General features: G+C 50.3%; 4 protein-coding genes and 1 pseudogene across 7 annotated transcripts; 4 read left to right on the forward strand and 1 right to left on the reverse strand.

Annotated features, from left to right (window-relative positions):
* The first annotated feature begins 16 nt into the window (after positions 1-16).
* On the forward strand, positions 17-6,534 carry GPC2 (glypican 2). Its single transcript, XM_011371659.2, has 10 exons — positions 17-363; positions 1,041-1,199; positions 1,507-1,829; positions 2,653-2,733; positions 3,496-3,658; positions 3,889-4,019; positions 4,262-4,405; positions 4,512-4,651; positions 4,749-4,924; positions 5,688-6,534. The coding sequence occupies exons 1-10, from the start codon at positions 198-200 to the stop codon at positions 5,936-5,938; spliced, it is 1,734 nt and encodes a 577-aa protein (XP_011369961.1). The 5' UTR covers positions 17-197; the 3' UTR covers positions 5,939-6,534.
* A 645-nt stretch (positions 6,535-7,179) lies between these two features.
* Positions 7,180-12,833, forward strand: GAL3ST4 (galactose-3-O-sulfotransferase 4). Its single transcript, XM_011371660.2, has 4 exons — positions 7,180-7,267; positions 8,412-8,701; positions 8,872-9,175; positions 11,379-12,833. Exons 2-4 carry the CDS (start codon positions 8,586-8,588, stop codon positions 12,408-12,410), a joined length of 1,452 nt encoding a protein of 483 aa, XP_011369962.2. The 5' UTR covers positions 7,180-7,267; positions 8,412-8,585; the 3' UTR covers positions 12,411-12,833.
* Positions 12,834-12,946: 113 nt separating this feature from the next.
* CUNH7orf43 (chromosome unknown C7orf43 homolog) lies at positions 12,947-25,567 on the forward strand. Of its 2 annotated transcripts, XM_023537501.1 has the most exons (12): positions 12,947-13,685; positions 13,891-13,986; positions 14,092-14,221; positions 14,390-14,476; positions 14,637-14,757; positions 14,859-15,006; positions 15,138-15,220; positions 15,315-15,478; positions 15,989-16,143; positions 16,376-16,569; positions 18,247-18,312; positions 25,477-25,567. In XM_023537501.1, the coding sequence occupies exons 1-12, from the start codon at positions 13,275-13,277 to the stop codon at positions 25,478-25,480; spliced, it is 1,659 nt and encodes a 552-aa protein (XP_023393269.1). In that variant the 5' UTR covers positions 12,947-13,274; the 3' UTR covers positions 25,481-25,567. The 2 variants fall into 2 exon arrangements, with proteins under 2 accessions (XP_023393269.1, XP_011369966.1); XM_011371664.2 differs by lacking the exons at positions 18,247-18,312; positions 25,477-25,567 and adding an exon at positions 16,682-17,447.
* LAMTOR4 (late endosomal/lysosomal adaptor, MAPK and MTOR activator 4) lies at positions 17,701-21,252 on the reverse strand. 3 transcript variants are annotated; one of them, XM_011371662.2, is made up of 4 exons: positions 21,114-21,252; positions 20,586-20,666; positions 18,412-18,529; positions 17,701-18,040 (listed from the first exon to the last, which is right to left on the reverse strand). In XM_011371662.2, exons 1-4 carry the CDS (start codon positions 21,114-21,116, stop codon positions 17,943-17,945), a joined length of 300 nt encoding a protein of 99 aa, XP_011369964.1. In that variant the 5' UTR covers positions 21,117-21,252; the 3' UTR covers positions 17,701-17,942. The 3 variants fall into 3 exon arrangements, with proteins under 3 accessions (XP_011369964.1, XP_023393272.1, XP_023393271.1); XM_023537504.1 differs by having other exon boundaries at positions 17,701-18,057; positions 21,090-21,145; XM_023537503.1 differs by having other exon boundaries at positions 21,090-21,131.
* LOC111746573 lies at positions 19,631-19,743 on the forward strand (annotated as a pseudogene).
* Positions 25,568-25,586: the final 19 nt, after the last annotated feature.

Genomic DNA, 25,586 nt, shown 5'->3' on the forward strand with positions numbered 1-25,586 from the left:
CCCTGTCTGGCTCCCGCTCCCATTGTCTCGGCAGATGCCGCCTGGTCCAGCTACCGTGCTGGGTGTTCAGTTTTCCGAGGTCGCGCTCTTTCTCTGGCCGGCGGGTCCGTCCTGCATCAGAGAACTGGCTTCCCGAGTTCGGGCGTCTCTTCTTTCCTCCGTAGGACCCACTTTGCTGCCCCAGGGTCGCAGCAGCTATGTCCAGGCTGCGAACTCTTCTGCTTCTGCTGCTGCCTCTGTGTCTCGGTCCTAGTTTTGGACCTGGGAGCGAGGCAAAGGTCACCCGGAGTTGCACTGAGACCCGGCAGATTCTGGGTTCCCGGGGATATAGCTTAAGCCTACTCCCTCCCGCCCCGATCTCAGGTGAGGAGAAAGACGAAGACTAGAGAATTAGGGGAGAGGGAGGGAGGCAGGGGTGGGTCTTTCCCATCTCACAATAACTCTCTTCCCTCATTTAGAGTAACCGTTATAATAATCTTTTCATTCCATAGTAATAACATCTCTCCTCCTCCTGAACTTCCTTACCAGTATCACAATGACTCTCTGGTTCATATAATAGCTCTCTGACTATACCCCCACCCTAGGAATCCCTTTCAAGTAATTAGCATCCACCTCTATTTCTTCATTTACAGCCCAGTTTGTTCCCCTCGCTGTTTCTAAGAGCACTCCTATAATACTTTCGTGCTTACCAAGTAACCCCACCCCTCCAAACCCCATTCTTCCCATAGAAGCTGTCTCATAAGTCCTTAGAGGCCTGGGGTGCATGACGTTGGGGAGGGTTCTCTGAGGACTCTCTGATCACTAATTTGGCCCATCACTATTTTTGATGCCATGGCTAATGGCAGCGGACTTGGGATGGGTGAGGGGACAATAAGGTGGGGATAGCATCAGGTGGGGATGAGGTTGCAGAAAATAGAAAAGAAACCAGACAAGTGAAAGAGAAGGGATGACCACCAGAGACTGGCAGAAGGTAGGAATTTTACATCTCTTGCCACCATTCTTTATCACTTCTCACCATTCCTTGTGTCTCCTCTGTCCAGGTGAGCACCTCCGGATCTGTCCCCAAGAATACACCTGCTGTTCCAGTGAGGTAGAGGAGAGGCTGACCTGGGACACCGAGGCTACCTTCCGAGGCCTGGTGGAGAAGAGTGGCTCCTTCCTGGTTCACACGCTGTCTGCCCTGCACAGAAAATTTAATGGTGAGGACTTGGGGTCCCCAAACCTGGCCACATACCTCAGCTGTGCTCATGACCCCAGCAAGCGTCCTGTCCTTACTTCCTACTCCATCTCTAAGGCACCCAGCACTGCCCCTCCCACTCTAGGCTCTCTCCAGGGTCCTGCCCCACCCCATTCCCAGTCTGCCCAGGTCTGAGAATTGGCTGTTTCTAACTCACTTGTCTTTTCTCTTCTCTCCCCATCCCCATCTCTTCCTGCATCTGCCCTTTCACTTTTCTATTCTTTTCTGGCTTCACCTCACCTCATACCCCTTTTTTTCATTTGCCACAGGGGCTTTTCTGGAGATGATCTCATCAGCTGAACACTCCCTGGCCTTGCTCTTCCACCGCTCCTATGGACAGCTGTATTCCCAGCACACCCCCTTATTCACTGGCCTGTTCACTCGGCTGCGAGACTACTATGAGAAGTCTGGTGAGGGATTAGATGACGCCTTGGTGGATTTCTGGGCACAGCTCCTGGAGAAAATGTTCCCCCTGCTGCACCCAGAGTACAACTTCTCCCCTGACTACCTGTTCTGTATCACACGCCTTGCCGCCTCTGCTGATGACTCTCTGAAACCTTTCGGGGACTCACCCCACCGTCTCCGCCTGCAGGTGAGGGGTCCCAAGTCCTGAGTTTCAGCTACCTCTGACTTAGTGACCTATGAAGTGTGCACTCAACCTCCAACCCAATGACCCCCACTTCATGCCCCAGTCACCCCTGATATTGTGATCCCCACACCCTGCATGGCAGCTATCTCTGACCTGGTGACCCCTTTTTGAGCCTCAGTCACCCCTGCCTGACCCAATACTTCTTGGTCTCCCTTGATTGAATGTCCCCCCTAGTTTCACACACATCCCTGACCCACTCACCTGCTCTTGGCCTCCAGCCACCTTTCTGCCAGTTCCTCCCTTATCCTAATATCCTGATTTCCTCTGGTTCAACTAAATGTGAATTAGGCACTTAATATTTGAGAACAATTTTCATTTTATAGTATCTTGTTTAATTGTCATTGTAACTCTGTGAGGTAGATGGTAGTAGCCTTGTTTTACAGATGAGAAAACTGAGCCTCCCAGAAGTTAAGGCCTCATCACAAGTAAATGGTAGAGCTGTAACTCATACCTAGGTTTCCTGGCTTCAAGTTCAGGGTTTGTCCTGATGCACAGACCATCTGATTCCAAGCCCTGTAAAACTCAGTCCCTCCAAAACTCAATCTCTCTACCTCTTCCCAAGCCTAGCTCCCCTTGATCCTTCTAGACTAATTCTTTTGAGCCTCTTGGACATACCTCCCTATACCACCTGACACTCCTAACCACCCCAGGGTAACTCTACAACCTAACCCCTACTGCCTGTCTCCTTGGTGTAGTTTGTTGGCCCCAGTCTTGACTGATGCACCACAACCTTGTGGTTTTTCTCACCTTCTTTCCCCTCACCCAGGTAACCCGGGCCATGGTGGCTGCCCTGGCCTTTGTCCAAGGTCTGGAGACTGGAAAAGATGTGGTCAACGAAGTGCTTAAGGTTGGAGGAAGCCTGAGTATGGGCAGGGCTCAGGGAGGGAAAAGGAGAGTAGGAGAGACCCCTTGAGGGAGAGTCAGGTGCCAGCTAGCAGGAGAGATCTGGGGCCTTCCCATATCAGACTCAAGGCAATGGCATCCCAGGGAGAATCAGTAAGGAGGAGAACCAGAGCGAAGTCTCCTTTGTGTCATGATCCATGACTTCCTCCCACCTCTGACCCTTTCCTGTGCCTCTGATGACTCATACCCTGCCAGCCTCTGGGGGTCTGCTCATCTTCGTAGCATCCCAAGATGGGAGTACTGCCCACCCTGGTTTCCTCCAGACCCCTCAGTGGCTCCCCCTTCCCTGCTGCTGAAGGCCAGATTCCTGATCTGGTGTTCAAGGTCCTCTCTCCATTGCCTGTTCTCTTCCCATCTACTTTCCCTTACCTCCTGCATCCTCAGTCTCCTCCTTCCTCAACCACGATGGGCTCATTCTTGTCCTTAAACCTTTTCTCAGATCCCCTTACCCCGCTACCACTGCCTCTTTAGTTTCATCTCTCCTAAGAAGCGGTATCTATAACCTGGCTCCTAGGAACTTCCCTCTGCAGTTTTCTGGGGTCTTATTTGCTGCCACATGGGGTCACCAACCCTAGTCATTCATGTCACCTTTCCATATATGGCCAGGAGGGATGGGATATTTGATTTATCTCTGTGCCTAGCACCAAGCTTGGCTGAGGGCAGCCTCAGTGTTTGTGGATGACACAGCCCAGTTCTCTGCCCCCAGATGCCCATATCCGAAGGCTGCAGGCGGGCTGTGATGCGTCTGACCGGCTGCCCTCTTTGTCAGGGTGTCCCCTCGCTGCCACGCTGCCGGGGCTTCTGCCTCAACGTGGCCTATGGCTGTCTCAGCAGCCAGACACTGGACCCTGACTGGGGGACCTATCTAGGTGAGGACTCAGGAAAGCCTGGGAAGACTGTGTAGGGGTGAGTGGGGAGGGCTGGGAGGGAGTTTTAAGCCATATTGAGGAGGAGCATGGCGGGTAGTCCTTCTCATGTGAGTCTCCCCCATCCAACACCTTGCTGCTCAGGTCAGGATTTGTGGGAACTTCCTAGTTCAGTGAGTACCTCCCTAGCTGTCCCCTCATTTCTCCCTTTGTCTTTCTCCCCCTTCTTCAAGATGGTCTCTTGTTTCTGGCTGAGAAGATTCAGGGCTCCTTTTCCTTTGAGCTGGCAGCCCAGTCCATTGGGGTGAAAATAGCAGAAGGTCTGATGTATCTCCAGGAAAACAGTGTAACGGTGTCCACCCAGGTACTGGGGCCTTGAGGAATGTGGGAGTGTCAGCTTTGGGGGTGAAGGAGACAGTATGGGATGTCAGCTCTAGTACAGGAGAGAGAAGGGTGGAAGTCAGGGCCTGGGGTATAGTGTGGGGTGTCAAGGAGATGCTGTAAGGTATCTGGGGGAAACTGGGGTGTCATGGAAGATTGAGGTGTTGGAGCAGGTACACAGTGTGAATTTCACTGCATGGGGGACACCTCTTCCCTGTGCCACAGGTGTTTCAGGAATGCGGGGGCGCCCCAAAGTCCCATGCCCACTCCCGCAGAGCCCCAGCCCCCGCTGAAGAGGTGGGTCGGCCGTGGACCGCGAGGGCAGAGAAGAAGCCCACGATGGCGGCGGGCAACAGGCTGCCCAAGCTGGTAAGTGGGGGTGAGCAGCAAAGAAACCACCGGCTGCAAGGGTGCAGCGGGCGGGCCCACTGAGTGGGCACTCGCTGCAGCTCTACCCACTCTCTCTGCACGCCAGGTGTGGGAGCTCCGCGAGCATCTGGGCCGGGTACGGGGCTTCTGGGCCGGGCTGCCCCTCACGATGTGCAGGGATCCCACCGTGGCAGCGGAAATCGCGCAGGAGGCAGCACCCTGCTGGACCGGAACCGGGCGGGGCAAGTGAGAGCCAAGCTGGCGGGTGGGCGAGGCTCGAATCTGGGATTGGCACGGGCCCACCGGGCTGGTTGGGAGACTTCGGGAGCTGCTGTACTCGCAGGTACTTGTTGCCCGTGGTCGGGGGCTCCTTGACTGAGCGGCTCGACAACCCAGAGCTGGATGCGGAAGCCTCAAACCCCGATCTCCGGACGCGGATGCAGCGGCTGCGGCTTCGGGCGGCCACGATCAGGATGAGGGCGGCCGCCCTAGGACAAGACCTGGAACTGGAAGACTGGGGTGAGACCTGTGGGGTGCCCCGAGGGCCTAGCTCCAATAGCCACCTGCATTTGCACCCGGGCCCCATCCACTGCCTTCTGAGTCCCTCCCCTCACATCTGTTATCATTCGTCCATTACTCATTCATTTTACAAGCTAGTATTGAGCACTTACCTCGAAGGTAAGGGGTAGAAGACCAATGAGAGAAAAGGTCTCTATCGGTGAGTTCACGGTCCTGTTGGGAAGACTACAAAACATTATTACAGAACTCTGGGCAAAAGGCTATAGGAGTTTGGGGAGGAGGAGCAACCCCAAGGGAAGGTGGGAAGGCGGGGGTCATTGGGCTTGCTCCTCAAGGTAGAGTTTGACAGTGAAGCAAGGCAAGGACATTCAGTTTTTTTCTCTCTCATCATCTCTGTCTCTCTTTACCTCCCCTCCCCGCCTCCTCTTCCCTGTGTGCTGGCTGCTTCTGTGTACCTGTTTCCTATCTTTTCTTGTTTATCCTCTCTTCCCATCTGTCTCTTTCCTGCCTCTGTCTCATTGTTTCTTTTCCTGTCTCTCATCACCTTCCCTTATTCCCATGTCTGCCTGATCTCTGTCTCCTTGCTTTCTTAATACTGTATTTCTCTCTCTTCCCAACCCCCAACTATCTACCTGTGTCCCCTGCCACTCTCTTTCGTACTGTTTTTGAGTTCTCTTCCTTCCTCTTTCTATCTCTCTCCCTCTGTCTCCCACTGCTCCTCTTGCCCATCCCTGTCTGTCTCTGATCCTCTCCCTCCCTGCAGATGAGGGCACCAGTGGCTCTGGACAGGGACAGCACTATGCAGATGACTGGATGGCTGGGACAGCAGCTGTAGCTCCCCCCGCCCGGCTTCCTCGCCCTCCTCGAAGAGATGGTGCTGGGAGCAGAGGAAGAGGTGTCATCATCCGTAACAACCAGGGCGGGAGTAGGACTGGGGGGACGTCTGTTGGTTTTCACACCCAACCCATCCTCATTCTCTTCCTCTCAGTCCTGGCCCTGCTTGGACCTCGATAACAGGGAAGGGGTGCCCTGGCATCAGAAGGGTTCATGGCTCTTCCCCTCCTCCCCACTCAGCTGGATCTGGGGAGGAGTTGAAGGGGGCTGCCATGAAGGTAGAGAAGGGACTTTTTGGGTAAATGGCTGGGGCCCCAAGTCCAGGAGATTCCTATTGGGAGTGGGTAGGTGTTCACAATATTTATTTTTTCATTTGGTATCTGGGGTGGGGTGGGGTGGGGGGAGCTGTGGGTATTTATTTAGGAAGGAGGTATGGTCTCTCCAACCAAGCCCATAAGTTTGGGGTCAGCCCCATTGAGGAGAAAGGGAGGAGTTTTAGAGTGTTAGTTGGAGGGTGGGATTTGAAGGAGGTTGGAAGTTCGGAGGGGCGGGTTCACCTGGTTTCAAAATGTACAAAGCTGGGTATTGACTGGGTGTGGGGCAGAGGGGACTAGGGTGTATGAATAGGATGTCAGGATCTATGGGCCTGGGTTCTTCTAAGTTTTTTCAGTCAATTTCCTAAACTAAAATATAAAAAGAAAAAAAGACTCATTACCTCTGCCACCCACATCCTTCACAAGCTTTGCATTTTACAAATAAACAACTAATTTATTGGACCCTGAGTGTGACTTTCTATAACTCCAGCATCCCTCCCTGAGCCCTAGCTCCTGGAAGAAGTCCCGTGACAAGTTCATTTTTGCCTGCTTCTCACCTCTCTTGAAACCTGTGCCCTGATAACTGAGTCTGAGCAAGTTGTCCACCCTCTAGATCTGAGAACCTACATCCGTAAAATAGGGGGAAAAATGGGGACCAAACAGGAACTGTGTGAGGAAGCACCTTGTACTGGGAAAATTATTTTTGAACACGAGGCACCATTAACATTACCACACCCCTGTCTACTGCCTTCAGGGTGAGAAGCTCCTGTTCTCTCTGCAAGTCAGCCTCTGGCTACCTTGTCACGAGTCCTTGAAAATGTCTGCTTTAGACTCTTGTTTGTTACTTTCTCCTTTCCTTCTTTTTGTCTCCTGAATGAGCCTTTTGTCCTGCAAAAAGAGAAAGACAAAAAAGTAAAATTGATTCCTAAGTGTGAAAGGGTAGCAGCAGAGTCTTCCAAGGGCGGGCTGGGTGCCCTGACAAGGGAAAGTTGCCAGGAGGTTCTGAAACCCAGCAAAGCGATCAAAGCTGCCGGGACTGGCTGGACAAAGGGAGGGAGGAGGGAGGAGCTTGGGCTCTGAGAAAGTTTACGGGGAAAGTTGAGCAGAGCTAGAGGAGCTGGGTGGTGGCTGAGGAGCGGGGAGCGGTGGGAGGAGGGCCAGATCCCAATTTCCCTGCTGCTCTTCAGGTGACTTGGTAAGTGGGCAAGTGACACTGAGGCTGCAGCCAGTGGAGGGACTCTTAGAATTTATGGGAGGAGTCTTGGGTAAGGGGGCATTCATAGACCCTGGAAGGGGGCCAACAAAGGGCTGGTGACTAAGTAGTCACCAAAGTTGGAGGGCGCAGAGGGCTGGAACCTAGGGTAATGGGAGGAGACAGACGGGTGGAAGGAGTAAAAGAAATATGGACACAAGAGTTCTGTGCAGGGCTGAATACTGGGGGCTATGTTGGGGGAAGGCACAGGCGAGTGATGCCAGAGGGGGCGGGTCTCTAGGTAACAAGTATGGGTTCTCTCTGGGGTTACTCCAGGCTCACCCTGGAAAGGGGCTGTCGAGACTTGATGGAAAGGCTGTGGTCTGACTTTGTGGGTTGTAATCTGAAGGGGTGGGTAGGGACTCCCAGCAGATTAGGAAACTGGGGCCTGGGTAGGGATTCCAAACTGTGTTTGTGTCTGTCAGAATTTCTCTCTCTCTCTCTTCAGCCCCACCCTCTCATTCTCCTTTGGGTGCACTGATGGGGTTGGAAAGAGAACAGCTGGGGTGTGTGGGGGTATGTCTAGGGAGCTGGGTTTCATAAGTAACCCTACGTCTCCCCTAGCCCCTCCCACACTGGGGTCTGCCCCGTGCTGAGAGGAAAAAGAGATGCCTGAATTTAGACCAGATGACTGATTCTTACTCATTACAAAGTCACTCCTGTAATCTCACCTCCATGGGTTCATCTGTCTGACTGAAATTCCCTCCTTATGGCTTCCCCTTTCAGCCTCCAAATGGGGCTCTTCATTCCAATCTGTCACAGAGGCTCAGGAGGAAGCCAGGAACCTGGCGATGTCCACCCCACTGTTGTATAAGTGAATTGGTCTGATCTTTCTTGCAGGGTCTCTGCCTTTTTCCTCTTCCCTTCCAAATCCCTGAGGCTCAGAGAGAAACTGTAGATGGAAGCTGGGGGAGCTGGAGGCTGACAGCAGAGGAATAGTTGTGGGGCCACCTGGAAGATCGGGGTATAGCGAGTACGCCCTCTTCACTGCCACTCCCCTTTGTGAATTAGGTCTCAGATGCAGCAGCAGGAGAGAAGTCTCTAACCTCTCCTTAGACTCCTCTTCCTCCCCTCATTTTCCTTCTAGACGCTGACAGAGGTAAAAATCTGCTAACTCAGGGGGCAGACTCAACCAGGGCTGCAAGCAGGCCTGGGGAATGACCCCCCATCTCGAACCTGCACCTTCTGGAGTTGCACAGCTGTCTCAAGCTGTCTCTACCTCTGTGCCTGGCCCTTGCCCTGTCTCCTTTCCCTGTGCCACATGGGCTCTACCAGGACCATGCGCCTCTGGGGGCCTTGGAGCCTGGGGGTGGCTCTGGGAGTCTTCATGACCATTGGATTTGCCCTCCAGCTCTGGGGGGGACCCTTCCAGAAGAGGTGAGTTTCATCTTATCCCAATGCCCAACAGATGCTCCCTACTTGCTCCCACCAGTCCTACCTGGAGCTGTGATTTGTGGGAACTAACTCTACACCCTGTCTTTGCTCCACAAGACATCCATCCACCTGCTGATGGGGGCCAGGACACTTCCCCTCCCATCTCTCCCCAGGCTACCTGGGCTGCAGCTCCGACAGCCATGGGCCCCATCCCCAGGACCAGCTGTTCCGTCCTGCCCTCCCCGGCAGCGGCTGGTGTTCCTGAAGACACATAAATCTGGGAGCAGCTCTGTGCTGAGCCTGCTTCATCGCTACGGGGATCGACATGGGCTGCGCTTTGCCCTCCCCACCCGCTACCAGTTTGGCTACCCAAGGCTTTTCCAGGCCTCTTGGGTCAAAGGCTACCACCCTCAGGGGGGAGGCACCCAGCCCCCCTTCCACATCCTCTGTCATCACATGAGGTTCAACCTGAAAGAGGTGAGTGGGTGTAAAGGGGGTGGATGGGACTGGAGAGACATGGGATCAGGCCTGTGGACAAGACCATCGGGGAGGAGGCCGCAGGACTGGGGGCTTCCCAAGTGTCGCTTCACTCAAAAGTTGGGCATGGGGGCCATGAAGGTGAGGTTTCCTATTCTCCTCTCCTTAGCTGTCCTTACCTTAGTAGCTCTGAGAGTCGAAGTCTTGCACTCTCCCATCTGGAATTCACTCATCTCCTTCATTGACCATTATATCCTGCTGGCGTCAGAGCCCTGTCATCTCTGATCCCCCTCCTCCCAAATTCTCCCTTCAGGTGCCCCTGGCTCTTCTTGGCCCCTTCCACTGTCACTAAGACCTCTGCTCAGCCTCTGACCTGTCTTCCTCTCACTCCCCTCACCACATCTTCCAGATTTGGGAGATCAGGGCTGGGCCAAGCCCTAGCCCAGCCCTGACACCCTTGGAGCCTCAGTTCTAAAGGAAGAGATGGGAACATGCACTCACACAGTCATCTGTATACACATAGAAACCTGAGAGCTCTTGGAGGAAGAAAGTCAATGTGCAAATGAAAACATACAGGGATGAGACTAACTTTTATTAAATACTTCTTGAGTGCTGGGTATTAATCTTACCATCACCTCGCCAAGAAGGCATTATAAGTGTCCCCATTATACAGATGAGGAGTTTGAGCCTCAGAGAGGCTAAGTGACTGCTTTTTGTTATCCGATTTGAACTCAGGCCCATCTTCTCCAAAGTCAAAGTGCCTTCCGTGGCATGTGTGTGTGTATGTATGTTTGTATTTGGAACTGTTGGGGAGAATATTCATCAAAAGAGGTAGGGATTCCTGGAGAGGTAGGTTTTAAAGGAAAAGGTGGGCATGTTTTTATAGTAAGGAGCACATCAGGCATTCTTAGAGGGAGCAAGATATCAGCAAAGACATGGTGGTAGTGGTGGTGGTGTGTGTGTGTGTGTAAGGAAGGAGTATGTGTGTAGGAGGTAGAAATTCAGCAGGGGCTGCAAACACACTCTTGTTGAAGCTGGAGCTGGAGAAAGCAGCTAAGGAGCATGAGTGTAATGGGTAGCAAGGGCCCACTGCTGGAAGCGAGGTGATGACAATGATTTTTGAGGCAGGTTTCTCTAGAGGTTAGGGTGATGACCTTCATAGTCACCACCATTCATTGAATACCTATCATGTTCCATTTACTTCTACATGGAGGAATGAAGGCTCTGAGAAGTTCAATAACCTGCTCAAAGTTACATGACTGGTAAATAGCTGACTTGCTATTTTATTCCAGGCCTACCTGATACCACAGACTATTCTCTGCTCTGTTCTCCTCTGCTTTCAAAGGGATACACAGGGCACATGCTCTGCCCTGCAGGCATGCCCATATTAGCAGAGCAGATTGGAGGGCATTGTGTCAGGGAGTCAGGTTCAATGAGAGAATTAACGTTCAGAGGCATAAACTCTTCAGGGAGCCCAGGAGCTGGTTTCTGACATGGATCTGCTTGACTCAGCCTGATTCCTACCTTCCTTCTTGCTAAGATCAAATGTCCCAGGCCTCAGGGAAGCCCCCTACCAAGTGACCCTTGCTCCCGCGTTCTGTCCAGGGATGTCTTTTGCTCTCCAAAACGCTTAGGAAACCCAGAAGTACCCTGTCTTTTGATCATCTCGGGCTTGTCTGCCCACCTGAAACCTATACCTGAGACAGTATTATGGTTGCCCCCTCTCCTCTCTCTTTGCTACCAGTGAACACCCCTGAGGAGGCCTGAGACCAGTTCCTTTCTTGGAGCTATGACCAAGAGTACCAGTGTAGGCATTTAATAGTTTTTTGTTGGAGAAGTGAACACAAAGTTTGATTGCTAGAGGTTTTACTGACCAAGGCAGACAAAAAGGCCCAAGGAAATAAATGTTCTCCAAGAGCTTCCCATGTTCCAGATTTCTTTATATCCTTTATCCCATGAAGCCTCCATAATCAGCTGGGAAGGAAAGTATAAATATCCCCATTTTGCAGGTGAGCAAACTGAGTCTCAGAGATGTTGAATAATTTGCCCAAGATCTGTCAGCTAGTGAAGGAAGCTGGGGGTTCCTGGAAGACCTGTGAGGAGGAAGTCTGAAGAGGCTGGGTGATCTGTGAGCATTGTGCTTGCACTCTGTTTCTTCCTGGTACAGTTCTTTCTCCCTATGTCTGTTTTCTCTCTTCTGCAGGTACTTCGGGTTATGCCTTCTGACAGCTTTTTCTTTTCCATTGTCCGAGATCCAGCAGCTCTGGCCCACTCTGCCTTCTCCTACTATAAATCCACCTCATCGGCCTTCCGCAAGGCACCTTCCTTGGCTGCTTTCCTGGACAGTCCTCGAGCCTATTACCGGCCTGGAGCCCGTGGGGACCACTACGCACGCAACTTGCTATGGTTTGACTTTGGCCTCCCTTTCCCCCCAGAGATGAGGACCAAGAGAGGAAATCTTCATCCCCCCAGAGACTCCAACCCCCCACAGCTGCATGTCCTGCCTTTCGGTGCTGATCCTCGAGCCTACACCCTGGATCCCAATGCTCTCTTCCATCCTGCTCCTACTGCTGCTAATGGTCCCAGCCAGACATCCAGCTCTGCCACTTTAGGTTTGGGGTCTTCATCCTTCATCCAGTGGAATCTGGCTTGGCTGGATTCTGTCTTTGACCTGGTCTTGGTGGCTGAATACTTTGATGAGTCATTGGTTCTGCTGGCAGATGCCCTGTGCTGGGGTCTAGATGATGTGGTAGGATTCATGCACAATGCCCAGGCTGGAAGTGAGCAGGGCAGAAGTACTGTCAGCAATGGTGGACTGACCACTGAGGACAGGCCGCTGACTGCACGGGCCCGAGCCTGGAACAACCTGGACTGGGCTCTTTATGTTCACTTCAACCACAGTCTGTGGGCACGAATAAAGCAATACGGCCAGAGCCGGCTGGAGAGTGCAGTGGTGGAGCTCCGGGCTCGCCGAGAGGCCCTAGCTAAACATTGCCTGGTTGGAGGTGAGGCTTTAGACCCCAAAAACATCACTGACCGACGGTTCCGCCCTTTCCAGTTTGGGTCAGGTAAGATTTTGGGCTATGTTCTTCGGAGTGGACTGAGCCTCCAAGACCAGGAGGAGTGCGAGCGCCTGGCCACCCCTGAGCTACAGTACAAAGACAAGCTAGATGTCAAGCAGTTCCCCCCAACAGTCTCTCTGCCCCTCAAGACTTCAAGGCTACTCTCTCCCTAGGAATTAGACCACTAAATCTTAGGTTGAAGAGCAGCTAATCTACAAGGACGCATGTGATAACTGTGTGGCAGCCAGATGACATTTTCCCTTCCCTCAGAAACCATATCTACTCCCTAGAGGACAAATGGAACTTTGCACAGATGTGAGCCCAAAGTCCTCCAGCCTGTGCCAAGGAATCCAGTCGTTCAGTTCCTAACAGGATCCTCAGCCCCATTTTGCCCCTTCCCCTTTCCAGCCCCCTAGCAGGCCCCTGTAGCACTCTCAAGAGGCTCCCTGGAGGAGTAAACCATGGTGTAAGCCAGAGAAAATTTGGGAAAAGGTAGATTAGAAAAATGTGTTCATTTTTCTATGAAATATTTGTTACTGAACTATGCTCATTTCATCATGAAATGTTTGTTCAATGAATAAATAATCTGAAACTGGGACTTGCTTTATGTAGGGAGGAAAGGGATGGCGCATCTTCCTGGGAGGAGTGGGGTTGTAAGGAATTCTAATATTTATTCTCTAAGAAGTGTTTCTGTAGTCCCTCCTAAATCCTTCTTGCTGCACCCTAACACGAACCGGACCCCGCCCCTCTCCTCCAGGGTCCGTCACCCACAAATTCCGGGGCCTCAGAGGCCACGCCCCTTCCTTTCCGCTTCCGGTTTATATCCAGTCATTCGGCCCCGCACCCGGTTCCGGCCCTGCGGGGTCTCGGTTCCGGGTTCGTTGCCCCGGTTTCCGGCCCCGGCGGGTCTCTTGGGCTGGCCTGGCCGCGCATAGCCCCCGTAGGGTGTCGGGACTACCCGGACCCACCCCAGAGGCCCCTTGCCCAAGGCAGCCTTGGCCCGCCTTGCCCCCCGGCCGCGCAGTTCTCGCCACTCCATGGAGTCCCAGTGTGACTACTCGATGTACTTCCCCGCCGTGCCGCTGCCGCCGCGCGCAGAGCTGGCGGGGGACCCAGGCCGGTACCGGGCGCTACCCCGGCGCAACCACCTCTACCTGGGGGAGACTGTCCGCTTCTTGCTGGTGCTGCGCTGCCGGGGCGGCGCGGGCTCCGGCGCCGGGGGTGGCGTGAGCTTGGGCTCCCATGGGGCCTGGGCGGAGCTGGCAACCACTCTGGCCGCCCTGGCCTCGGTTAGCGCCGGAGGCGGGGCGCCCGGGTGTGGTGGCTCCAGCAACCTGGATCCCGAACCCCCAGGGGGCGGAGATCCTGGCGGTGGGGCGTTGTTTCGAGGCTGCAGCCCCCTTCTCACTCACGGCCCTGGCCCTGCTACCTCAGGGGGAACGACCACGGTGAGCAACTGGGGTGACATGGCAAAGGGCGGTGGGGCTGTTTGCTAGGCTTCCAAGACAGGAGAGGAGAGGGATGGTGGAGGGAAGCAGAAGGCAGATGACGGATGAGGAGAGGGGAGGGCAAGAAGAACCACGCGCGGCAGATCTTAAAGGGAACGCTGCGGGGCTGTCTCTCCTGACCTCTTCACCCCTTTAACACTCCCAGCTGCCTGTGGAGGAACCAATTTTGTCCACAGATGAGGTCATCTTCCCACTCACTGTTTCACTGGATAGACTGCCCCCAGGGACACCTAAGGCCAAGGTAAGATTGGCAGGGGGCGGAGCTGTTGTCCTAATTCAAATGCCCTTTCTCAGGCTGGCTGGCTCTCTCTCCCCTTGACTGTGGTCTTGTGTCTCCTTTGCTTAGATTGTAGTGACTGTGTGGAAGCGGGAGGTTGAGGCACCAGAGGTCAGAGATCAAGGTTACCTGCGCTTGCTGCAGACCCGATCTCCTGGGGAGACCTTCCGGGGGGAACAGAGCACTTTCAAGGCCCAAGGTGGGGAGAATGCACGAAGAAAATGCTAGAGTCTGGAATTTGGGGGACAGAGTGGAGGGGGTGATATTGGCAAGTGCTCCATCTGAGAAGAGGAAGATTATAACTGTGGGTTGGAGGTGAAGTCTCTGCTCACAGCCCATCAGTTCTTGCCTCCGCCCTTTCCTGCAGTGAGCACCCTGCTGACTCTGCTGCCCCCTCCAGTTTTGAAATGCCGCCAGTTCACTGTGGCTGGAAAACACTTGACTGTTCTCAAGGGTGAGCAGATTGGTGGCTCAAGTCTTTGGGTAACAGCAAGGGCATTGACTGGGTGGCAGTTACTCTGTGCAGGTTGGTGGGGATAAGTCTGTTTCGGGGGGATTAAGTTGGGATCTGAGGGGTCCAGACACTCTTGAGCTAAGCTAGTTACCTCCTGCAGTGCTGAACAGCTCCTCCCAGGAGGAAATTTCCATCTGGGATATCCGCATTCTCCCAAACTTCAATGCCAGTTATCTACCTGTCATGCCCGATGGCTCTGTGCTGCTGGTGGACAATGTCTGGTGAGGTTTTGGGACAGGGCTTCAAAGTGGTGGGGATGAGGGCAGGGTCAAGAGTTCTGGCATGGAAAGATTTAGCTCTGTCCCCCTTTCTTCTGAACCAGTCACCAATCTGGGGAGGTCTCCATGGGCTCCTTCTGTCGGCTTCCTGGTACCTCTGGCTGCTTCCCCTGCCCACTCAGTGCCCTGGAAGAACACAACTTCCTATTTCAGCTGAGAGGGGGTGAGCAGCCACCTCCAGGGGCTAAGGAGGTGAGTATAAAGGGCTGGTGTGTTCAAGGAAAAAGTTTAAGAATCAGCAGTGGGAGGGAAAGGCCAGGGGGCGGGAGTGACTAAAGAGAGACCTCTGATACATGTGATGGTTCCCTTTGTCCCTCGTGCAGGGCTTAGAAGTCCCCCTGATTGCTGTAGTTCAGTGGTCTACCCCGAAGTTGCCCTTCACCCAGAGCATCTACACCCACTACCGGTGAGTGTATGGGAACCCTTGATGGGCACCGTCCTGTTCACCTTTGTTTCACAACACACACACATCAAACTTTCCTCTTTCTCAATGCTTCTAGCCTGCCCAGCATACGCCTGGACCGCCCGTGCTTTGTGATGACTGCTTCTTGTGAGTCCCCTGTTCGGACTTACGAGCGTTTCACTGTCACCTACACGCTGCTCAACAATCTCCAAGACTTCCTTGCTGTGAGGCTCGTGTGGACCCCGGAGCATGCGCAGGCTGGTAGGTTGCTGCCAGGCTGGGACCTTGTCCCGAAGGAGAGGAGGGGACAGGAAGAAGTCATGGAGGTGGGTGACTTGTGGCAGGCTGTGTCAGCTTTGTACATGGGTGGTCTCCAGTGTCACAGACGGAGAGTTTAGAGAGGCGGTGGGGCAGAATGATTTAAGGGCACAGATACTGAAGCTGAACTCCCTGGTATGTTTGATTTCTACCTCTGCCATTTGCTAGTTGTGTGACCTTGGGTAGGTTACTTAACCTCTCTGAGCTGCAAATCCCTCATATCTCTAAAATAAAGAAAATAATACCTCATGGGGTTGTTATGGTGATTTAAAGATTTAATGTATGTGAAGTGGTTAGAATAGACCTCAACACATAGTAAGAAAATATTAACTTGTTATTTATAAAACTTGGCAAGGTGGCTTTGAAGATCAAATGAGACTGTGCTCATGAAAGCCTTTTGTGAACTGAGGAACACTGTACATATGTTTACTAGTTGCTGTTTCTGCCCCCCAGGAAAGCAGCTGTGTGAGGAGGAGCGCCGGGCTATGCAAGCTGCCCTAGACTCCATTGTCTGCCACACGCCCCTCAACAATCTCGGCTTTTCTCGGAAGGGCAGTGCACTCACCTTCAGTGTAGCCTTCCAGGCTCTAAGGACGGGGCTCTTTGAGGTGGGCTGGGGAGGGGCTGGGCAGTGTGGTGGGTGATGCAGAATGTCGAGGTGAGAGACGTCAGAGTCGCTAGCTTCTGTGGATGAAATACAGTGGGTGGCACTAAAAAGCCAGGCAGAGGGAAGGTGGAATCTAGGTCCAACATTGGCCTGTCAAGGGGAAAGATGATTTGAAAAGAGGTCTGGGGCCTGGAAGCCAAGCAGGAATGCTGATCCGTGTCTTTCCACACCAGCTGAGCCAACACATGAAACTGAAGCTGCAGTTCACTGCCAGCGTGTCCCACCCTCCGCCTGAGGCCCGGCCCCTCTCTCGCAAGAGCAGCCCCAGCAGCCCTGCTGTCCGGGACTTGGTGGAGAGGCATCAGGCTAGCCTGGGCCGTTCTCAGTCCTTCTCCCACCAGCAGCCCTCCCGCAGCCACCTCATGAGGTATGGAACCTCGGGAGGGGTGCCATTGGACTTAATAGAGGCTGGAAATGGAGGGGAAGCAGGAAGGGGTTCTGAGGTCTAACCAGAGCCCACAGTCTCTGCCTTCCCCCAGGTCGGGCAGTGTGATGGAGCGCAGGGCCATCACGCCCCCTGTGGCCTCCCCTGTTGGCCGCCCCCTCTACCTGCCCCCGGACAAGGCTGTGCTCTCTCTGGACAAGATTGCCAAGCGCGAGTGCAAGGTCCTGGTGGTAGAGCCTGTAAAGTAGCACCGTGCCGACTCTCCTCCCTCTTACACTCCCAAAATCCAATGCCTCTGGAAGGGGTCCTCACTCTAGGCTGTGCCTCCCCTGGGGATGCCTCCCGTTATGGGTGAGGAGGCCCAACAGGGCCACCTCTCTGTGTCTGCTGAGGAAGGAAGAAGCTGTGAAATGGGCAGGTATGGCTGCAGCTCTAAGCCAACAGTATTCCCCCGACTTCCTGGGGGTGCTGGCCCCACCCCTTGGCCAGGGCAAGGGCTCTAAGAGCTCCTTTGCCCACCCTCCCCACCCCCACCGCCTTGTACCCTGGTTCTAAGTTTACAAAGTGTTTTCTCATTCCTATTAAGTTGTCTTTCCCACCTCTGACATTCCCTCCCACCCACCCCAGGGCTGAGATTAGAGGGTGGTGATGGTAAAGGGACCCAGACAATGACCCTTCTGTCTCAGGGGAGATAGCTAGGTGGCCTCCTTCTGCCCCTCATGTTTACGTTTGTAGCCTGAAGCACTTTAAGTTGTATGGGCTTTTGTTTTTTTTGGTCTGTCTATTCTTGTAACTTATTCTCCAACTACTGCTTCCAACTGAAATGTGACCATTAAATGCCTATTCAGGAGGTAGAAAAATGCGGTTTGTGTGTTGGTGGCAGGAGCAGAGACCCAAGGACTCAGAATGATACCCTTCAGCATATGCACCAAATAGCTCCCCTCAGCTCCCTTCCCACCTTTTTAAATTCCTAGTTTGATATTCCCAGAGGTGGCCTAGCTCCACCTCTCTGTGCTGAGGTGCATGACTTTCTCCCTAAAAGGCAGAAGACATGGGTGTAACGACCACCACCTCCACCCCGCTAGCCCTCGCCCCAACATATATACCTGGGCCTAGGAACATCAAACTCATGTTTATTAGGAGGGAGGGACGGGATGAAGGAGGTCCCCTTGTCCTCACTCTCCTTAACACAGTGCAGAGTCCCCAAGCCTCTGTCCTTCCAGTTAAATGGGATTAGGGGAGTGGGTGAGCAGAAAGCCTTAGTTCTAGCAGCAGGCCAAGAAAGAGGTGGAGGAGGTTTGCATCTTCCTCATCTGAGAGGCTTAATCCACCTGTGCTCCTCGCACTGGGCAGGCTTAGACATCAATGGGCTCCCGGCCTCGGTTCTGCCTCTTCACCACAAACACCCTCTGTCCTGACACGGTCACCAGCAGCGTGTGTTCTCCAAAGACCACTGGAAGGGAGACATACCTTCCCCCACCCCAGGAGAGGGAAGGGAGCACAAAGTTAGTGGGGTGTGATGACTTTCATGGAGTCATAAACAAACTGGCTGGAATCAAAAGCCAAAGAAATTCAATGGTTCAGGGCTTAGAGATCTGAAGATAGGTGGTCTCTATTCAATCCCCTTCCTTCTCTTGCTTTCTCATACTTTTGATGCAGGGGTGAATCCCAAAGGGAAGAAAATGGCCAGAACCAGGGAGAGACCCCAGGAGGACATAGTGGGAGGTTGGTAATAGACAATATTTTTTTCTCTGAGAGGAGTACCCATCTCTGGGAGCACCCCACTTCCTATCACTACCACCAGGGGCAGGGGCTGGGGCTCACCTGACAGGCGCTTGAAGGGTATGTTCATGCTGTGGTGCAGCCGGAAAGCACAGGCTGTGCTGACCAGCTCAGAGATGGCGCTGGCTGCCTGCTCGTCATTCTCTAGATCTCCAGATGACTGCATGCAGACAGAGGAAGGAGGATGGCAGAAATTAGGGGAATTCCAAGAACAGTCACTTTGGCTCTAGCATTGGTACTCTCTCCCTCCATCTTTTAGCACCCCCAGGCCACCCAGTTTTGAAAAAAAACAAGCCTAAAACTGTCCTATGATGGATGTTGTTACCCCTCTTGATACTATTCTGTTTCTCATTCTTATACTGGGCTTCACCTGATAAGCAGTGACTCTCATCCACTTTTTACTGACCATTATTTCCTAATCACTTGAAACTCAATTTCTCTCCTTGTCCCCACTTATTTGATAAAACCACATTCTCAGACATCAGTGCCTACCCACCACTGACTTGTTCAAGGCTTCATCTTTTCCTCAATCTTCCCATTGTGGCCCTATCTGCAGAATTTGAAACAAATAACCCCTTTATCCTTGAACCCCTCCCTATTTCCTAGCCTTTGGGTAATGATGTGACTGTGGCCTAGACGTCCTCTTTTCTGGTGACCATTGCAACTTCTTCCTATCTTCTCAATATGGGCCTCTCACTAAGTTAATTCAGTGTCCTTTGCTCTCTTGGACATTGTGTACCTCGGTTTCCTCCTCTGTAAACTGGAGACAACAGTACTATTTTATGGGCTCTTGAAGGTTACGTGAGATAATACTGGTGAGCTGCTTAGAACATCACCTAGAAATATGTATTAACTGCTGTTATTCTAAGTCAAAGTCAATGTCTAAAGTCAAGCCATCAAAATTCCCCTTACCTCTCCCTTTCCCTGATCAATTTCTTTTAGTAACTTCCTATTAAAGTGCCATCATTCTAGGCTGGAGTCAAAGTCTAACTGGATGGAGAAGTATCTCCTCTACTATCTATCTTAGTCATTACCATGATATATTGATTCTTTAAATTCTCTTCTCTCCTTGCTCCTCATTGCCACCAGCCCAGTCCCATACCTAGATTTCTGTAGCAGCCTCCCTACTGGATCCCGCCCTTTCTGGCCCATCTTCACACCTAATAGAACAATCATGCTCAACAATCTCATCAGCTCGTGTTTCTGTTAAAAAATCCTTCAAAGCTATTACCCTCAAAATTAACCCAAATCTGTTAGCCTGGTCTACAGCCATCCTACCCTGAACAAGCCCGATCCCGTCTGATCTCGGAAGCTAAGCAGGCCCGATTAGTACTTGGGTGGGAGACCACCTAGGAAGACCAGGTGCTGTAGGCATAATAAAATAAAATAAATAAGGGATTGTAAATTGACAAGGTCCTTACAATCTGTGAGGTCAACTAAGGGTTGCCTCACCTAAAAAAACAAAAAAACAAAAAAACAAAAAAACCCTATTAACCTGACCTTTAAAGCCTTCCACAATCAGATCTTTCCTTACCATATCCTCTTCTTCCCCCAAAATCTTGCCAAATATTTTCAACATAAACCCACCACCAGTGCAGACAGGCTGGTGTTACACCCCCACAAATACATTCACCTCTCAGCCCTGCATGCTTTTTTCTGTTCACAACCAACCAGCCTTTAAGCCCAGATAAATTCTTATATCCTCCAAGGATTCCCTGATATAACACAAATTACAACACAAAGGGTTAAATCCTTAATTTTCAGGACTCCTTTGGTAGTCTTTACCGCTCACATTGCTTTCAGCTTTTAACCTTAATAGGCCTTGTCTCTCTAGCTAGATTGAAAACTTCTAGGGCACTAATTCTGTATTGTGGAACAATACTATGGAACAATTCTGTACTGTGGAACAATACTATGGAACAAAATGTAAAGCCTCTTCAATAAATACTGAATACATATTCAAGAATAACTCAGGTAATATCAGTTATCAACAAAACTAACCAGTTGTCTGACTTAGGTAAAGTTAATAAATCCTTTTACCTCGGGACAGTTAGTACACTAGGATTCTAGAGATTTATTTAATTATTGAAAGCCAGGCATTATATCAGTTAAGATGAAGAACTGAGGGAAATTGCGCTAAACTGGGCAACGTTACAAGGGATCACCAAGCCAGGTGTACTTGGGGGGACCCCCGCACTCCCTTGCCCAGAACGCACCGCCAGCACTGCGCCTTCACTCAGCACCAGGTAGCCAAGTTGATCTGGGATTCGCTCCAGGCCCTGGGTCAGTGCAGAAGTCTAGTAGATAAAGACGTTGTCAGTCAGAAACATTCTAGGAGGATGCTCCTGGATACTCTTCACTTGCAACCCAAGTCTCATGACAGTGCCTCCCACCACCCCACCTCTTTTCTCAACCAGGGCCCTTCCAGATCCTCTTCTCTACATGGCCCTCATCCTCTGCTCCTGGGCTCCCTCGGCCCTCCATATCCTACCTCTGCTACCCCGTGAGGCCTTCGCAGTCCCACCGTCCCGTCCAATTCCGCATGACTCCCGGTACACCATCCCACAGATCCTTCCTCAACCCTTTACGTCGTCACCCCTCCTATCTCCATTCCCTCCCTCTCCGTCCCACAGCGGGCAGAAGGACAGGGTGGAGTGTAGGCCCAAGAAGGGGCAACCGAGTAGATTAGGGAACAGGGACACGGAACCCCCAGCACGTACTCCCGCGCATGCGTCTTCACTCACCATCGCAGCCTTAGGTGCTGGGGGCGCTCCGGACCAGCTAGGTAGCTTCCGGCTCTAGGCGCAGGTCACGTGTTCTCACCAGGCGGTCTTCCGCACTGCGCCGCCGCCAGACTTCAGCCCCGCCCCCAGAGTGTAGATTGGAGCTTTGACTACGTCATCAGACTGAATCTGCCAGTGTAGAGAGCCGCTTCTCCCGAGTTGCTGGGTAATTGGTCCTCTACTCTTTAATACACATTACTCCGCCCCTCAGCCCCAGGGCTCCAGGAGGAGGGTGGGAGTGTTGGCGAAAGGTAGGGCGTGGAGGGGCGGAGTTGGTGGGAGGCAAGTAGACTGAGGGTATGCTCCCTGCCACCGTTGTGGGTCAGGGTTTATACCTGGGTTAGGCTGTCCCCAATTGCGACCACAAGCAAGAGAATAAAGCAAGGGTTCCCAACCCCCCGGGCGTTGGACTGGAACCGTGGGCTGTTAGGAACCAGGCTGCATAGCAGGAGATGAGTGGCGACCAAGCAAGTGAAGCCTTGTTTGTATTTTCAGCAGCTCCCCAGCGCTAGCAGCACTGCCTCAGCTCCACCTTAGGTCATTAGGCGTTAGCTTCTCATAAGAGAGTTGTCCCTGGTGCCCAAAAGGTTAGGGACCATTGGAATAAAGTTAAATGATGGGACATGCATGTGAAAAGCTTTTCAAATGCTCCTCTTACTCCAGACAGCTCTCTGTTTAAGACAGGTGTCTCCTGGCAGAATGTTGTGAGGAAGGTGTGGTGGCAAATTGAGTACCCCACTGAGCAAGACAGCTTAAGTACTGAATATGCTCTGCCAGGAAAAATTAGATACAGTACTTTGTAGTTATTTTTAATACATGAGTGTCACATAGGAATTTTCTATTTTGATTTATATAGTTTCTAGACCTGCACTACTAATATGACTGAGGCAGTGTTGATGAGGTAAAATAAAGGATAATAAAACAAGAAGTAATGTTGAGGGAGGTTGTGGAGAAATTGGAGCCCTTATACATTGCTGATGGGGATATAAAGTGATGCAGCTGCTGTGGAAAACAGCAGTTACTGGAAAAGTTAAATATAGAGTTACTGTATGCCTATTAGTTCCGCTCCTAGATATATACCTAAGAGAATGGAAAACATATGTTCACACAAAAACTTGTACGCAAATGTTTTATCCCATTATTCATAATAGCCCTGAAGTGGAAACAATGGATAAATAAAATGTGGCATGTCCATACAGTGGATATTATCTAGCCAAATGAAGAGGTGAAGTACTGATACATGCTACAATATGGATCAACAAATGCTAAATGAAAGAAATCAGACTCAAGGACACATACTGTATGATTCTCTTCATTTGAAATGTCTAGACTAGGCAAATTCATAGAGACAGAAAAGAGATTAGTAGTTGCCAGGGACTGGGGGGAAGGATTAATGGGGAGTGACTGCTAATGAGTATGGGGTTTCTTTTTGGATGACAAAAATGTTCTGGAATTATATAGTGATGATGATATACAACCTTGTGAATGCAATAACAATGATCGAATTGTACACTTTAAAATGGTGAATTTTACTGTATTTGAATTATATCTCAATGATATAAAACTATCACCAGACAGTTGACCAGGATCTTGACAACGTCACGAGAAAGAATTCACGGATAAACAGTGAAGGCAGTGAAGCAATAGCTCATTTATTGAAAGCGGAAGTACACTCTCAAGAGAGCAGGCAAGCTAGAAAGGGAGCTGCCCTGCTTTACTTGTGGGGTAGGGGTTTTAGCTACTGATCTAACTAGGGAGTAGAATATTCATGATTTTGGGTAATGACTTCAGAGAAAGGAGGTGATTTTTCTTGGAATCAGGGAGACATCCCTTTTCTTGCCATGTTTGGTTTTTTTTTTTTTTTTGAACTTTTGTGGCATCAGGTGCATGATAGGTACAGTGTTAACCACGATGTTAATTTATTATAATAGCTGTGTAATGAGGGAAGAATTAGGTCAAGGATGAATGAGGTTTGGTCTGCATATGTGTTTTTGTGGGAAAGACCACCTGCATTTCTGGGCCAGGATGCTGTGGGTTTTAGGCTCCTCTAAGGGCCTGTCAGGGCTCATGGAGACCACATCTGTGCCCCTGTGGGTTTCTTTCTTTTCTACTCACATCTGTCTACTCACCTATTCTAATGAAACTCCTGCTGTGTGAGAAGAAAATTAGAGAAGACGAATGCCTTTTAAAAATGAAGTGTTTTTATAATATAAAATTTAAACTGGAGGAGGACATAGAGAGAGAGTTTTGTGGAGATGCTTAATATGCAAAGCCTTCTCCGACTTTAGATATTGATGACAGTTTGTAGTATAATTTTCTTTGCACATACTCTTCAGAGCATTTTCATCCATGCATTCATCTAACCTTCACATTGACCACAATTTTGTAGATGAGGAAGTGGAAACTCAAGATGTCAAGCCTTGTTCACAGGGACACAGCTGGCAAGTGGCAGAGCCAGATTCCAGTTTAGGTTTGCTGACGTGAGGCAGATGCTTTTCCATTGCTCCATAGGCCCATTACATTTATTATCATTTTAAAGCTACATTTTTTATTACCTCAGAACTTCCTGCACTCATTTTTCTTGACACAGAAGAACCCTTAGCAGGACAATGCTCATCAGCTATTATTAAAATTGTTTTATTTTCACAGACACCTTGAATCATATTAGTCATGTAGAGAGCAAAGTTTCTCATTCTTTCATTCAACAAATGTTAATTGAGCACTCTTTTTGGAATTGGAGATATGATAGTGAATTAAAAATATATATATATATGTGTATATATATATATTTTTTTTTTCAAGATGCTGTGAGGGAGAGGGTGAGCCAGATAATAAATCGAAAAATATATAAATAAGAAAATAAATGTTAATTGGTGAGAAGTGCTATGAAGAAAAATAAAGCAGAGTTCCATTTCCATTAAGTTCAAAAACATGAAAAACAAAATAATGTATTATTTAGGGAGATACATATATTTATATATCTAAATAATATATATCTATATGTAAAAACAATAAAGGCTCAAAGGAATGATAAAATTTGGAATAATGGTTACTACTGAGATAGAAAATGGGATGGAATAGAGAGAAAGACAGATGTTTAAAAATGTTAATAATTATTATAGACTGTGTCCCCCTCCAATTTTGTATATTGAAAACTAATTCCTCATGTGATGATATTTGGAGGTGGGGACTTTGGTAGATGCTTAGGTGATGAGGATGGAGCCTTCATGAAGGGATTAATGCTCTTATAAAAGAGCCCATAGAGTCTCTGCCCCTTCCGTAATGTGAGGACACAGTGAAAAGATAGCAGTACATGAACCAGGAGGTAAGCTCTCACCAGACACCGAATCTGCTGGTGCCTTGATCTTGGACTTCCCAGCTTCCAGAACTATGAGAAATAACTCTTTGTTGTTTATAAGCCTCCTAGTCTGTGGTATTCTGTTATAGCAGCCTGAATAGACTATGGCAGTAATATTCTATTTAAGTTCTAAGTTTGTGAGTGTGAATATATACATACACACTTTTTAATACATGAAAGATTTAAAAATCTTTAAAAAAAGAAAGTAGGTTTGTGACCAGCAATTTCACCCCAAGGTATATACCGAACCGAATTGTGTGCATGTGTTCACCCAAGGACATGTATTGGAATGTTTGTAGAAGCTTTATTTCTAATAATTCAAAATTGGAAACTGCCAAATGCCCATCAATGGCTGAATGGATAAATTGTGTCACATTCACATAATGGAACACTATAAAGCAGTGGCCCCCAATCTTTTTGCACTAGGGACTGGGCCTGGTGAGAATCTAATGTCTGATGATCTGAGGTAGAGCTGAGGCAGTGATGCTAGCACTTGGTGAGTAGCTGCAAATACAAATGAAGCTCCACTCGTTCCCTTGCCAGTCATCTCCTATTGTGCACCCTGGTTCCTAACAGGCCAAGAACGGGTACTGGTCCATGGCCCATGGGTTAGGGACCCCTACTATAAAGCAATGAGAACAAATGAACTAAAATGACACATAACCACACGAATGAAACTTGATGTTGAGTAAAAGAAGTCAACTACAAAAAAGTACATTCTGGATGATTCCATTTATGTAAAGTACAAAAACAGGCAAAACTAATTTATGCTATTAGAAATCGGGATGGTGCTTATCCATTGGGGAAAGGTTAAGACTGAACAAGAAGGGTATTTCTGGGCATTGTTAATGCTGTTCCTTGATCTGGATGTTGGTGTTTTGTGTGCGTTCAGTTTGTGAAAATTTAGTGAACTGTATACTTATGATGTGAACTTTTCCTGTATGTGTATTACACTTGAATTAAAAGGTAAAAAAAGGTCGAGGACAGCCGGTCAAGATGGCTTAGAGGATGGAAGCGTTGTACATTTCCTCTTGGGACCACACCAAAATTGTTTCAAAACCACAGAGCAAGCAGTC

This window comes from Pteropus vampyrus, unplaced genomic scaffold (genome assembly GCF_000151845.1).
Source record: "Pteropus vampyrus isolate Shadow unplaced genomic scaffold, Pvam_2.0 Scaffold193, whole genome shotgun sequence".
Lineage (NCBI taxonomy): Eukaryota > Metazoa > Chordata > Mammalia > Chiroptera > Pteropodidae > Pteropus > Pteropus vampyrus.

Bases quoted from the DNA above. Each gene is read 5' to 3' on its own strand.
- GAL3ST4 (XM_011371660.2), top strand. From the start codon at position 8,586: ATGGGCTCTACCAGGACCATGCGCCTCTGGGGGCCTTGGAGCCTGGGG. The intron at 8,702-8,871 runs GTGAGTTTCATC...ATCTCTCCCCAG, and splicing joins GGGGGACCCTTCCAGAAGAG to GCTACCTGGGCTGCAGCTCC. The intron at 9,176-11,378 runs GTGAGTGGGTGT...TCTCTTCTGCAG, and splicing joins TGAGGTTCAACCTGAAAGAG to GTACTTCGGGTTATGCCTTC.
- GPC2 (XM_011371659.2), top strand. From the start codon at position 198: ATGTCCAGGCTGCGAACTCTTCTGCTTCTGCTGCTGCCTCTGTGTCTC. The intron at 1,830-2,652 runs GTGAGGGGTCCC...CCCCTCACCCAG, and splicing joins CCCACCGTCTCCGCCTGCAG to GTAACCCGGGCCATGGTGGC. The intron at 4,925-5,687 runs GTGAGACCTGTG...CCCTCCCTGCAG, and splicing joins CCTGGAACTGGAAGACTGGG to ATGAGGGCACCAGTGGCTCT.
- CUNH7orf43 (XM_011371664.2), top strand. From the start codon at position 13,275: ATGGAGTCCCAGTGTGACTACTCGATGTACTTCCCCGCCGTGCCGCTG. The intron at 13,686-13,890 runs GTGAGCAACTGG...TAACACTCCCAG, and splicing joins CCTCAGGGGGAACGACCACG to CTGCCTGTGGAGGAACCAAT. The intron at 16,570-16,681 runs GTATGGAACCTC...GCCTTCCCCCAG, and splicing joins TCCCGCAGCCACCTCATGAG to GTCGGGCAGTGTGATGGAGC.
- LAMTOR4 (XM_023537503.1), bottom strand. From the start codon at position 21,116: ATGGTGAGTGAAGACGCATGCGCGGGA. The intron at 20,667-21,089 runs GTACGTGCTGGG...TTTATCTACTAG, and splicing joins GTGAAGACGCATGCGCGGGA to ACTTCTGCACTGACCCAGGG. The intron at 18,530-20,585 runs GTGCGTTCTGGG...GTCTGCATGCAG, and splicing joins GTGAAGGCGCAGTGCTGGCG to TCATCTGGAGATCTAGAGAA.